At 37.2% G+C, this 14,119-nt stretch overlaps 1 protein-coding gene across 1 annotated transcript; it reads left to right on the top strand.

Moving 5' to 3' along the window:
- The first annotated feature begins 332 nt into the window (after positions 1-332).
- LOC131875152 (uncharacterized) lies at positions 333-12,089 on the top strand. Its single transcript, XM_059219186.1, has 5 exons — positions 333-552; positions 1,315-1,380; positions 2,172-2,492; positions 10,861-11,222; positions 11,529-12,089. Exons 1-5 carry the CDS (start codon positions 333-335, stop codon positions 12,087-12,089), a joined length of 1,530 nt encoding a protein of 509 aa, XP_059075169.1.
- The last annotated feature ends 2,030 nt before the right edge of the window (positions 12,090-14,119 follow it).

The raw sequence follows: 14,119 nt of genomic DNA, 5'->3' as shown, positions 1-14,119 counted from the left end.
AGGCATTCTTTGAGAGTGGTTTTTATACCCCAGAGGGTTTTCCACTCATAAATTTTGTGTTGTCAAATGTTTTCATTGTGTTCATCATCTGATAAGTGAATTAATTCTACCAAATATAGAAGACACAAACATTTTATTCAGTAATTCTTGCTTTCATGAAATCTATTTTAATGATATGTTTAAAAAGTTGAAGATTTTTGTTGACTCCATTGTCATTGATTCATCCCCCCCCTCTTAGTGATAGTAGTGTTCCCTTCATTTGGTATCAGAGCAGGTTCTCGTGCAAGGGTTTAAACACCTAGGTTTATCTTGTGTGTGGAATACTATTTAACATGGATCAAGAAGGTTTTTATGCTTCCAAGGCACCCCTGTTTGATGGTACCGATTATGCTTTTTGGAAGGTAAGAATGCAAACTTATTTAATTTCCTTGGGTGTGGATATTTGGACTGTTGTTGTCAATGGATACATTGTTCCGCAAAGTATACCTACTGATCCTTATGGAAAAAGAGAATATGAAAATGATGCTAAGGCCAAGCATGCCATTCTATGTGGTTTGTCTAGAAATGTGTTTGTTAAAATAATGCATTGTAGTTCTTCTAAACAAGTTTGGGACAAACTTAACAACATTTACCATGGTAATTATAAAGTAAAATAAGCCAAGATTCAAACTCTTAGGGCTAAGTTTGAAGGAATGAAGATGTTTGATGAAGAAAGGGTTGCGGATATTTTTTAGAGTTGATGAAACTGTCAATGCCATTAGAGGTTTACGAGAAGACATAGAATATAAGGATGTAGTCAAAAAGGTTTTGAGGTTTCTTCCCTCTAAATATGATTCAAAGTTATTATCCATAGAGGAAATTAAGGACTTGAATACCTTGACTATGGATGATCTTCATGGAACATTCACTGCTTATGAAATGAGAACTTGTGGAGAGGAAATTGTTCATAAGGAAAGTGCTTTTAAAGTTGAGAAGAAGAAAAAAAGAAATAACTTATGATTCTGAAAAAGATATAGAAGTTAACTTTGTCAGGAAACTTAAAAAGGGGTCAGGAAAATAAAAGGGCAAATTACCTTTTTAAATGTTTTAATTGGGGTAAGATTGGTCATTTTGCTGCAAACTATCCTTTGGATGATAATGACAAAGAAAATTCGGAATCATTCACTAAACAAAGAACCTTCACTAAAAAGTAAAAATTTCCCTTCAAGGCTAAGAAAATTTTATATGCTAAAGGTGATGTCACTGACAGTAATTCAGAAGTGTCAGTAGATGATGAGTCTAAAGTGTTGTTTATGACTACCGAATGTCTTGCAGGAAATCAAGTTCTTGATGATGTTGTATTATCAAATGTTGAAGGAGAAGGTGAAGTTGTCTTAGAAGGTGAGTTAATTTGTGCCCTTAAAGAAGTAAAAATATTAAAAAAGGAAATTTGTTTACAAGAGAACCGAGCTACAACCTTGGTAAATAAAGTTAACTCTCTAGATGTACTAGCAATTGATTTAACAAGACAACTGGAGGAGCATAAAATAATTGTTGATGTGACAAAATTAGACTTAGCAAGTAAAAATGAATCTTGTAAAAAATGGGAAGCAAAGAGTAGTTTTAAAAAGAAAACTTGAAAAATATGATAACACAAGATTGGAAGATATCCTAAGTAAATAGAGGAAAAATAGTAACATATCTGGTTTAGGGTTTGCAATTGGTCAAAGTTCAAATAGCAGCAACAACAAAACCCTATATGAAATATTTGGATCTCAAGAAAAGAAAGAAGATAATTCTAAATCACTCACATCACATGATAAGGTTTCAAAATCAGCTACACCAAAACTGCAAACAATAGTCAAAATATCATTTCAAGACCTACATGGAAGTATAGATCCAAGTATTTATGGAAGTCTTAGTCATGATTTTATGACTATTGTTTCCTTTGTAATATGTTTGGAAATAAAGCATCAAACTGTTGGTTCTCACAAAGACAATCTTCAATTCTTGGTTTTCATAAAGTTATATACTTTAATTGTCATAAAATGGGGCATAATAACATATTTTGCATGACCTCTCAATTTATTGTCGGTATCAGTGCATTCCAACAATGTCAATGGAAGGCGAGAGGATCCAAGATTCAAATTTGAGTGGGAATTCTGGATCAGCATTGTGATAGCATGCGGCAGATGATTCAGAGATTATTGCGGAAGGAGAATGTTCAGATGGTAAGGACCCCGATGATCCCGTGAACTTGGGGGACCTAGGGGGAGGATCAACACCATGTGAAGAGGAGTTAGCACTAGAGAGAGGGAAAGGGCAGGTTCAAACTTCAAAAATAGAAGATGGCAACTCAGAAGAAGCCCAAGGACAGCAAATGACTTGTGTTTCAGAGAACACGGTGGAAGGTAAAGATCAACCGGAAAAGATTCTTTTGTCAATGGACTCTACAAGGGGACCCAATGGACAAACATGTAAGTGGTCCTCGTTGTTTGGGGTCAAGCCCAAAGGTAAGTCCTCATCGCCTCCTGTTAAAAACTCCTTGAATGTGTCGCAGGGCAAGTTTGCTATCGTTGTTCTTGACCAAATCATTGATCAAAACATCGCTAAAATGGAAAACACTTTGATTGGTTATTTCTTTGGATCTAGACCTAACATAGAAATAGTTCATGGATTTGTCAAAAGAAAGTGGAACCTGAAAGGTCAGGTAGATGTGGTAGCAATGAATAAAGGTTGTCTATCCTTCTCCTTTTCTTGTGATGAGGATAGAAGAAACATTCTATGTAGTGGGTCTGGGGCAATAGGCAAATACATCATGTACATCCAGAAGTGGTACCCTAATGTAGCAAAAGGAAAGAATTTTTTGGCCCAAGTCCCGATGTGGGTCAAACTCCCTGGACTCCCAATGGAATTCTGGGAGGAAGACATTTTTGCAAGAATTGCTAATACCTTTGGGGAGCTAATCGCCATTGATCAGATCATGGCTTCTAGAAGAAGGCTGATCTATGCAAGGATCTGTGTTGGAGTTGGACCTGACACAAACTTGCCAGAGGAAATAGAGATAGAATCAAAACTGGGGAAGTGGAAGCAGAACATTGTTTATGAAATAATTCCCTTCGCCTGTTATCATTGTAAAAAAGTTGGACACTGGGCTAAAAAATGTCCATCTAAAGAGGATAAACCCCATACCCAGACTAAGGTTTGGAAAAAAGTGGACAAGCCACTAAAATTTTGGGATTCCAATGACCCTAATCAGGAGAAGCAATCCCAGATAGTAAGGGTGGAGGAAGAAATCACTAGTGAAGTGGGTAATGAACCAAAGATTCAGATGTTGGAACAGGGTGTTGTACACAAAGAAAAAGACAACACTCAGCAAGAGGATCAGAAAGAGGACAAGACAGAGGTAGATAAAACAGACAAACATCCCATAGATGATAAAGAGGAAGGAGATAACTTCAACCTTGTCTCAAAATCTCAAGATCAAGATAAAGAAATAGACTGGTTCCAAGGAGCCCAACCTGATACCATTTTGGGCCAAGGGCTATCAGAAATCTCATTAACCACCCCAGTAAAGGGAAAGCTAGCTAATTCGAAGGAACAAGATCCAAAATGGGGAGATGAAGAGGGCATAAAAGAGGCATTGGGGAAGAATGAATCAAAGCAGGGGGATGAACAAGTTGCAGAGGATAAAAGAAAGAACAAGCAAAAGAAAAAGAATAACAATAACCCAGTAAACAGTACGTTGACTAGAAACACCAGAAGCAGGCTTGGTGATGTGGGAGCGCAACACACTTCTCCAGGAAGACACTCAAATGCAAAAAAAACAACATTGGAAACAAGCAGGAATTTAGCAGATGGTACCCAAAGAACCATATTTGAGGCAAGTATTTCTAAAAATCGATGAAAATCATCTCCTGGAATATTAGGGGACTTAATAGCCCTCACAAACATAATTTAGTTAGAAATATGATTAGAGACAAAAACCCTGACATTTTTTTTATTCAAGAAATTAAGATGGTGAAAGATAAAGTTGAAAGTTTGAATATTTTCAAAAATGGAGGAGTCAACGGAGGTAGTTCAGAAGGTGCCTTGAGAGGAATTGTTACATTCTGGAACAAAAACAATATAGAAGGAGAGGTGTTAATTCAGGATAACAACCTAGCATGTATTAGATTTAAGCACATTAAGAATTGTACTACGTGGGTCCTAACAAATGTTTATGCTCCTAACACTAAGACTGGTTGTAGCAAGATGTGGAGATATCTTACTGGGCTGAGAAGAAGATTTGATGAGGACAGTTGGATAATTATGGGAGATTTCAACACTCCCCTGAAGGAAAATGAGAAAAAGGGAGGGAGTCATGCTAATCTGGATAGCAGATTGGACCTAATGGACTTTATAAACAATAATGCCATTCATGATCTGGAGTTACAAGGAGTCAAATACACTTGGACTAATCGAAGAAGTGGTGAGAATTTGATTCAGGTCAGACTGGATAGAGCTCTACTTTCCTTAGACTGGTTTAATCTTCATGAATGTTCTTTATCTTCTCACATAAGGGCAGGATCAGATCATTACCCTATAACCTTAACGGCTAAAGTAAAAAATAGAAGGAGACATTTCCCTTATAGATTTGAAAAAATGTGGACTAGACACCCGGATCTGGAAAGTAAGATTAAGGACTGGTGGCAGGTCAGTATTGAAGGCAACGCCATGTATAAAGTGGTCAAAAAGCTGAAGAATGTTAAAGATAATGTCAAGAAGTGGAATAAGGACTGCTTTGGGAACATCTTTACCTAAAAAGCATCAACCCTCTTAGAACTCAAGGAGTTACAGGATGAGATATAGCATAATGGTTATACCTATATGTCTAGAAATACTGAAGATGCTATTCTGATGAGATATCATGAAATAATAGCTAAAGAGGAAACCTACTGGAAACAAAGATCGAGAAATGTCTTGTTAAAGGAGGGGGATAGGAACACTAAATACTTCCATATGTCCACACTTAGACATAAGGCTATAAATAGAACTATACAGATTAAAGTGAATGGCAGATGTGTTGAAGATGATGATTCCATGAGCAAGGTTGCAATGGATTTTTTCTCTAATCTACTTGCTAAGGATCAGAATCTGAATAAACGGGCCCAAAGGGAACTTCTTGACATTATACCTACCACTCTGGGGGAAGATCACAATGACTGTTTAACTGTCATTCCCTCCCATGATGAAATTCTGACAGCTGTTAAGTCCTTTGAGGGTAGCAAAGCCCCAGGTCTGGATGGCTTTCCCATGTTCTTCTTCCAAATGTACTGGCATATTATTGGAGATGATGTTACAAGAGTTGTGAAAGAGTTTTTTGGTGTTAGAAAACTTTTGAAAGAAGTTAATGGTACCTTTATATCTCTTATACCCAAAAAGATGGGGGCTAATTCAATGGATCTTTTCAGACCTATAAGCTTATGCAACTCTCTCTACAAGATTATCTCTAAGGTCCTTACCTCTAGAATTCTCAATTTGCTTCCTTCCATTATATCGCCTTAGCAAAGTGGTTTTGTCCTCGGAAGGCAAATTTTGGACTCTATCATCTTTGTTCATGAAAACATCCATTCTCTAGCCTTTTCTAAAAATGAAGGTTTTTTTTTTAAGCTTGACCTTTCTAAAGCCTATGATAGAGTGGATTGGGATTTTATGATGGATGTTCTTTCAGCTTTTGGTTTTAATCCTAGGAGTGTTGGACTTATCAGGCAACTTGTTTCTTCGGCCACTTTCTCTGTGCTAATGAATGGCTCCCCCTCTCCTTTCTTTAAAGCCTCAAGAGGTCTCAGGCAAGGGGACCCCCTATCTCCAGTGATCTTTATCATCATGGTGGAATGTTTGGGGAGATGTATTGGAAAACTGGTTGAGAAAAGAGAGTTTTGTGGTTTGAAACCTTCTTCGGCAGATCAAATATGCTCTCATCAGTAGTTTGTTGATGATTCTATAATAATTGAAAAAGCCATTGTGAAGGACGCTAGAAGACTAAAAAAAGCTTTGGATATATATGGAGAGGCTACTGGTCAACTTATAAACTGGTCTAAAAGCTTTGTTTATTTTATCAACACCCCGGAGAGAAGGAGGATTAAAATTAGTAACATTCTGGGTGGCCAAATTGGTAGCTTGCCTGCCTCCTATTTGGGGCTCCCTTTATGTCAAGATCCTCTGGATACCTTTTGGGGAGCCTTGGTGGACAAATTCCATAAAAAGCTGTCTGGATGGAAGGGAGCTCTACTTAGTTAAGCAGGTAAGGTTCAAATGCTAAAAACCACTCTTCAAAGTATCCCTCTCTATGCCATCAGTCTGTTCAGGATTCCCACTAAGTATGCTGAGGCCATTGAAAAAATACAGAGATCTTTTTTATGGACAGGGGTTGAGGAGAAGAAGAGAATGAACTTAATTGCTTGGGAGAAGGTATATAAGCCTATGAATAAAGGCGGTCTGGGCCTTAGAAGAATAAGAGACATAAATGAATACCTTATGGCTAAGCAGATTTGGAGAGGATATAGAAATCAAGGAGAGTGGAAAAAAATATGGGACAACAAATATAAAAGCCAATGTCCAAATCTTCAAAGTTTCCTCAAAGCGGAGATTATCCCAATCGGATCCAATATTTGGAAAAATATCTCTAGGACTAGAGACTTAATTATCAAAGGTACAAAATGGAAGTTGGGGAAAGGGAATCTTATTCAATTATGGGAGGATCCTTGGCTTATGGAGACCCCTTTAAATGAAAACCTTGAGTGGAACAGATATCAGAACCAATGCAAGGAAAGATTTGGAACCAAGGTGGAGGATTATTGGAAAGATGGACAGTGGAAAGACTTATCTCAAGTGGATCAGTCTTTGGGTAGTTTGAACAAAGTCATAAACTCAATGGTGAGGATTGAAGAAGAAGACCAGTTAATTTGAAAACTCACTGCTAGTGGTACTTTTACTATGGCATCTCTTTATCATCAACAGTACAATAACATGGAAAGTCCTTGTTGGGCTAAAGCATGGGTGAAAGACCTTACCCCCAAGATCAACATTTTCTTTTGGATAGCCCTCCAAGACAAAATTCTAACAACAGAGAATATAAGAAAAAGAGGTATCAGCATACCAAGTTTTTGTACACTCTGTAAGCAGAATGAGGAGACAATAAATCATATGCTCTTTCATTTCCCCTTCTTAGCTAATGTTTGGGGAAGTTGTCTGGATCAATTCAATATCAGTTGGAGCTTCCCCAACTCGATTCAGGAGATTTTCAAGTCATGGCATCATCTTTCAAAAAATAGAACTACTACCCTGCTATGGAGAATCGCTTTACCACACATGTGCTGGGGTATATGGAAAGAGAGAAATGATAGGATTTTCAGAGAAAAGTATACTAAGGCTAACATTGTGTTTGAAAAAATAAGAAGAAGCATAGTGGAAAATATGAATATTATAGGTGGTATTGATAATCCTAACACTAAGGAGGATCAATTTGTCTATAAAAAATGGAGATTAAAAGCTCAAGAGAGTATCCAGAGTAACCCGAGAGAGGGAGTGATATGGACCAGCCCACCTAGGGGATGGATGAAAATCAATTTTGATGGGGCCTCTAAGGGAAACCCGAGGGTTGCAGGATGTGGAGTGGTCCTAAGGGATGAATGGGGAATTTGTAAAATCATAAAATGTATTCCTATAGGAAAATAGACCAACCATGTTGCCGAAGCCATGGCGGCTTATCATGGGATTATCCTTGCCAAAGAAGCCAAATGCACTAAAGTTTGGTGTGAAGGAGACTCCTTAAACATTATCAATTGTTTAAATATGAAATTCCCATCATCATGGTTGATCAGTAATGCTATTAAAGCAACAAGGAAAATCAGCGAAGAGTTTGAAATGTGTGTTTTTACACATGTTTATAGGGAGGCCAACTCTTGTGCTGATTAGGCAGCCAACATGGCTTGCCAATCAGAAAACATCATCACTAGTTATCATGAAAAGGAGATTGCAAGTGAAATGAAATCCTTGCTCAATTAGAACCGAAGCTATACAAGGCAACATGGTACTTTTAATCATTATTTCTAATGACCTTTCCACCTTTTTCGATGCAGGGCTTGCTTGAAGATAATGAGCTATTAAATAGGTGTCATATCATCATTATTTGGCACGGATTATGGGAGCTCTTACAGAATAACCACAGAAACCAGAGGAAAAGTTATCAAAATGAGAGAAGGCATTGCAAGGAAGGTGCTGGAAAAATGGGAGGAAACAAGAAGAGATTTGAACCTACTTCCTGCTCTAAATGGAGAAAGAACGAAGAAGTCAGGAGTATCCTTCAGCAGGGGGGCTCAATGTTTTCATGGAACGACTGAATGGGAAGGACCGCACAATTACTAGCTACTTTATAAAGAACTGGAAAAATGGAAAAGTTCTTATTGGATCACATATGATGAACGTGGATGAAGAGGTTATCATTGAGGCCACGGGGATGACTACCAAGGGTATGAAATTTTACAGGGATAGAGGGATATCAGATAAGGCTGCAGATAAGTTTCCTGTTATGGATGGTGAGAGAAGAAAGATGATCAAAATTGACAACTCCTACCACTCCTCGAAGAGAATTTGTAGGCCATGGAGGTTTGTCTTATTTGCTTCTATTGATTATATTACCTTAGATGGAAGGTTTACCAGGGCTTATGGGCATCACTTCGTCCTTCTTAACCATTTCCGTCATGGTGAAAGGGTTAGCCTTCCCTATTACTTGGCCTGTTCAATGGATCATACTATAAAGGAGATCTAGAAGGACCCTAAAGGTGATCATGCCCTCCATTAGGGGCTCATGGTCCTGGTTTACAAAATGCTAAAGGCGAAGTGCATTGAAAATCTTATTAAAGGCAAAAATGCCAAAGATGAGACTACGGAAAGTAAGGATAGTGGTTTCAACTTTGATTCTGAGACCGAGGGAGAGTCGGAAGAAACTAGCAAAAAAGGGAGGATTAGGGCTAAGAAGAGGAGGATTATTGTGGAATCTGAAATGTCGGACTCTGAAACTGATTCCCTTGAGGAAAAACCTATTAAAAAGAGTAAAGGGAAAGCCTCTGGAAAGAAGGCTCAGAAAAAGAACACTAAAAAGGGTAGCAATTCTGATCTCAATTATGTTCTGGTCCAGTCTGAGGAGGAGGATGATGATAATAAGAGGGTTGATAGTCAAGACAAAGAAGGGTATGGTAACCCAGTTAAGGATAATCTGGAAACCGTGGAGACCATGAAAACCACTAGACTGCATAACGAGGAAAAAGGGGGTCAAAGTGATAGTGGTGACAAAGATACCATTAAGGCTTTCTATGAGACCATCACTACTCTGGTGAAGGATATTAATAGTTTGAAAACAGATACACAGGCCATGGCAAGAATTACAGTTGGTGACAAGCCCTTGGCGGAGCATGTTAAAGAGTTAGTAGCCGTTCTGCATAATGCGCAAGCTATTGAATGTATGGTTGGAAAAATCTTAGCCATGGAGAAAAAGGTCAATGAGATGGGAGATAGAAAGGAAATGGACAACAAACTAAAAGATTTTGGCAATAGAATTGACAAGCTGGAGCACAATGTCAAGCAGCTTGCTGATCAAAATTTCCAAATTCTTAAATCTTCAGTGGACAACATGAACATCTTTATCAACAGGTACGGGAACAATGCAGAGAAGGAAGGTGATAAAGAGCAGGTGAACAAGAAGGGTCATGAAAGGAGGACCAGAGCCAACACAAAGAATAAGGTTGACATCGAAGGTCGTGAGCTGGAGGATATGAAGACCTCAACAAACAACATGAAACAAATGGTTGTTCATGCTGAGGAGATCCTGAATAGTATTTAGTTCCAGTTGTTGTCCTTGGTTCTGTCTCTTTGCTATCTTTTGCTTTCCTGTTGCTGTCTGTTCCAAGTTTTATGTAATTATGTAATGATGTTTTAAGTTGTGCCCATCCGATGGGTTCATTTTGACTTTTTGAAGTGATCAAGCACTTTTTTATGCTTTTCTATTCTCCTGGCTTGTAAAAGGTTCGGGTACCTTTCAAATACCTATTTTTACTTAATCAAAACATATTTTGCATGACTATTTTTTTAAATGGAAGACAACAAAGAATGATAGATAAAGATCATTCAAAGGTTAGTATAGATATGAAGACCAAACATTAGAAAGAATGGAGACCTAAATCAAAATTAAACATTAAAAATTCAATGATTGTTCAAGTGGCATATCATGCTAAGAAGGAAGATATCTGGATTCTTGATAGTGGATGTTCTCACCACATGACAGGAGACAAGTCAAAGTTTACCAAATTTGAGGATTATACAGGAGGATTTATCAGATTTGGTGACAACTCCACCATTCAAATTAAAGGTATTGGAACCCTTTTGCTCAATGATAAAACTCTTATATATGATGTCTATTATGTTGATGGCTTGAAACACAATCTCTTGAGTGTAAGTCAGATTTTTGACAATGGTTATGAAGTTGATTTTCATTCTCAAGGTTGTGAAGTAAGAAAGAAATCAAGAAAACTCATAGAAATAGGAAAAAGAACCAGGGGTAATGTTTATCATCTTCATAATGTGTCTCATACTGATAATGTTAGTCATGATTGTCTTCTGAGTCACATAGAAGAGAGTTTAGCTTTGGCATAAGATATTAGGGTACTTAAACTTTGATAATCTTGTTAAGGTCAACAAAAATTAAAATGTAAGAGACATGCCTACTCTAAGCAAACCTGAAAAATATTGTTTGTAAAGAATGTCAAAGTGGTAAATAAAGTAGAATTTGCTATAAACAAAAAGAACATATGTCTTCTAAACCTTTGGAACTTGTACATACAGACTTGTGTGGACCAACAAGAACAAGATCATTATATGGAGATAAGTATTTCATGATTTTTATAGATGATTATACTAGGATGACATGGGTGACTTTTCTTAAACATAAGTCTGAGGCTTTTCACAGGTTCAAGGTGTTCAGGAAGATGGTAGAGAATGAATCAGATTTAAGAATAAAATGCTTGAGATCAAATCAAGAAGGGGAGTACACATCAAATGAGTTTGAACAATATTGTGAGCTTCATGGTATAAAAAGACAATATGATGCATCAAGAACTCCTCAACAAAATGGAGTGGCAAAAAGAAAAACCAGAACTGTCAAAGAAATGGCCAAGACAATGCTTGATGAAGCTAATATTGCTGATGTTTATTGGAAATAAGTTGTTCATACAGCTATTTACATACTAAACATAGTCCAATTGAGGGTTAAAACAAACTATACACCATTTGAATTATGGTATGGTAAGTCAGCTTCTGTTAAATATTTTAGGATTTTCGGCAGTAATTGTTATATAAAGAAAGATGATGCAAATCTAAGAAGCTTTGAATCAAGATGTGATGAAGGAATTTTTCTTGGATATTCATCACAAAGTAAAGCATATAGATGTTACAATAAAAGTCTTAAAAAAATTGTTGAAAGTACTAATGTTAAAGTGGATGAGAAGCTGCAGGTTAATGAAGCAGAATCTGAAATAGAATCTGAAATAGAATTTGTGATACTTCCAAAGAAAGAAGAATCTGAAATACTTTCAGAGAAAGAGGAAGAATTGGTAAGTACATCTTCTGAAACAACACCAAAAACACCTCTCACAAAGACTAACATAAATCTTTTAAAAAATCATCCACAAGAACAAATCATTGGAGGCAAGGATGAAGGCATATTAACAAGAAGAAGAGATGCAATGTCAGGTGAAGAAGCTCATTTTTGTTTATTGTCTAAATTAGAGCCTAAAACTCATGTTGAAGCTAGTAAAGATGAATGTTCAGTTTTAGCCATGAAAGAAGAGATTAGTCAAATTGAAAAAAACAAGACATGGGAGCTAGTGCCTAGGCCTACAAATAAGAATGTCATAGGTGCAAAATGGGTCTTTAGGAATAAACTTGATGAAAATGGTAAAGTGGCTAGAAATAAAGCTAGGCTTGTATGTAAGGGTTATTCACTAATAGAGGGGATTGACTATGATGAAACCTTTGCCCCAATGGCAAGTATTGAAGCAATAATGTTGGTGTAAATAAATATTCATTATGGATATTATTACACTTTACTTAAGTTAACTTAGGATAATGCATCTCTTCGTAGTTTGGATTTGAGACACTTAGGGAAGTCTGCACATAGGGATAGAGCTTGTAGGAGAAATTCCACCTTTTGTGGTCTTATTTTGTTGTGACACTCCACATTCAGTGGGTCATCCACCTCTTGTGGAATATTATATTATTTCTCCTACCTACCCCTAGTATTTCTTACCTACCCTTGTTTCTCATTGAGCCACATGTCATGATTGTGTGCTCGTACATTCATATGGCCTTGCCTATATAAGTAGGCCCATATTCATTGTATTGGTGAATCCAGTTGATCATTTGCATATTGATGAGAATACAGTTTGTTCTTGTCATTCTTTTGTCTCTCTTTTATCCTTTTCACTGTGCCCTTGATCTTGGCAAAATCTCACATGGTATCAGAGTCATTGGGGCTTCATTGATTGGTTTTTGGAGACATCGTGGAAGGCTTCTATTTTTGGATCTGAGGAACTGCACTTTTTGGAGGCATCTTGGAGAATTTTCGATCTCACCATTGTGTCTGGGAGGTCATTTCCATAAAAATCGAGTATAAATTCGACCATTTTGGTGAAAATTGATTTTTCGGTGTGGAGGAAATTTTCTGCCCAATTCGGGCAGTATGTCAGCAATGCTCAGTCAGCGCACAGTCAGTGCCCAATCGGCATTTTTTGAAAATAAAATAAAAATTGACCCCTCTCCATTGAGCCGTTTGGATTTTTGGGCCAACTTTGGAGGCTCATAACTTGCTCAATTTTGCTCCTTTTCGGGTGCAATGTTCTTTTTATTTGGGCTAATTTTTCATGCTCTTTGTAGTGGTGTGGTTATTTTCTGATTTTGGTGCACAGGGTTTTCAGAATTTTCGGATTCTCTCAGCTATACCTATCCAATCCTCAATTCTGCAACTTAAAAGGCCTTGTTTGAGCTCATACAACCTCCTTTTCAGGTGCCATTTTTTTTGAAAGTGCATAGTTTTTCATCTTCATAATCTATGATCAGATTTCAGATATTTTTAGTGGAAATTGTACTTTTAGATATTGGTCTTATTTGGCCTATTTGGTAATTGTAAATTGCTTGGATCTTAGTTTAGATCTCTTGCACTATTAGTTTGAGTCTATTTTGGCCTTATTGAGGCAATTGTAAAATTGAAATCAGAAGTCCACTTTGCCATTTTTTGAAAGTGGCCCATTGTACATGCACTAAGTATAAAGTGTCAAATCATCACTTTTGACGGGTTCTTTGATTGAGTGAATTTGGGGGGGGGTGTCTTGTGTGATTGTGCCTCTCTTTCCTTGTGCTCTTTCATTTTTGTTGCAATGAGTCCTCATAAATTTCCACCTTTAACTCCACATAATTATGCATCATGGAAAATTAAAGTATGGAGCAAATTAATGGAAAAAGGTCTCACACATTACATAGATGGAACAATAGCAGCACCACCTGATCCTAAGGCTGATCCTAATGCTCAGTTAGAATGACTCACTAAGAATTGTATGGCTCTCGGAACTTTGTGCAAGTATGTATCAGATGACCTCGTCTTTCATATTGAGAAGTGTACTACAATCAAAGATGCTTGGGATATGTTTTAGAAATTGTATGGTCAAGTTGATGAAATCAGAGGTTATAAGATTGACAGTGAGCTCACCAACTTGGATCCCAAGAGTTTTGATACAATCGAAGATTATGTCACCAAAGCAAATGAGCTAAGAGCAAATATTAAGGATTGTGGAATTGACAAAAAGGATGCTCAGTTGATATTCAACTTGTTGGATAAGCTTGCACCAGAATATGCAGCATTTGTGTCTAGCTTCCAAACTCATCGTTTGATAGTGGGGAGTTCCTATGTTATGCCTTCATATGATGCTTTCACAGAAATGTTGATATTGGAACAATCTAAGTTGTTGAACATGGGGCTTCTCAAGTCTTCAAAGTCCCAGGCTTTGGTGGCTAATCAAGGGAATCAAGGAAGTCAAGGCAAAGATTCCAA

The sequence above is a fragment of the Cryptomeria japonica genome, chromosome 4 (assembly GCF_030272615.1).
Source record: "Cryptomeria japonica chromosome 4, Sugi_1.0, whole genome shotgun sequence".
Classification (NCBI taxonomy): domain Eukaryota; kingdom Viridiplantae; phylum Streptophyta; class Pinopsida; order Cupressales; family Cupressaceae; genus Cryptomeria; species Cryptomeria japonica.
Note: the sequence above shows the minus strand (reverse complement) of the source record. Positions and strands in the feature narration are given on the sequence as shown.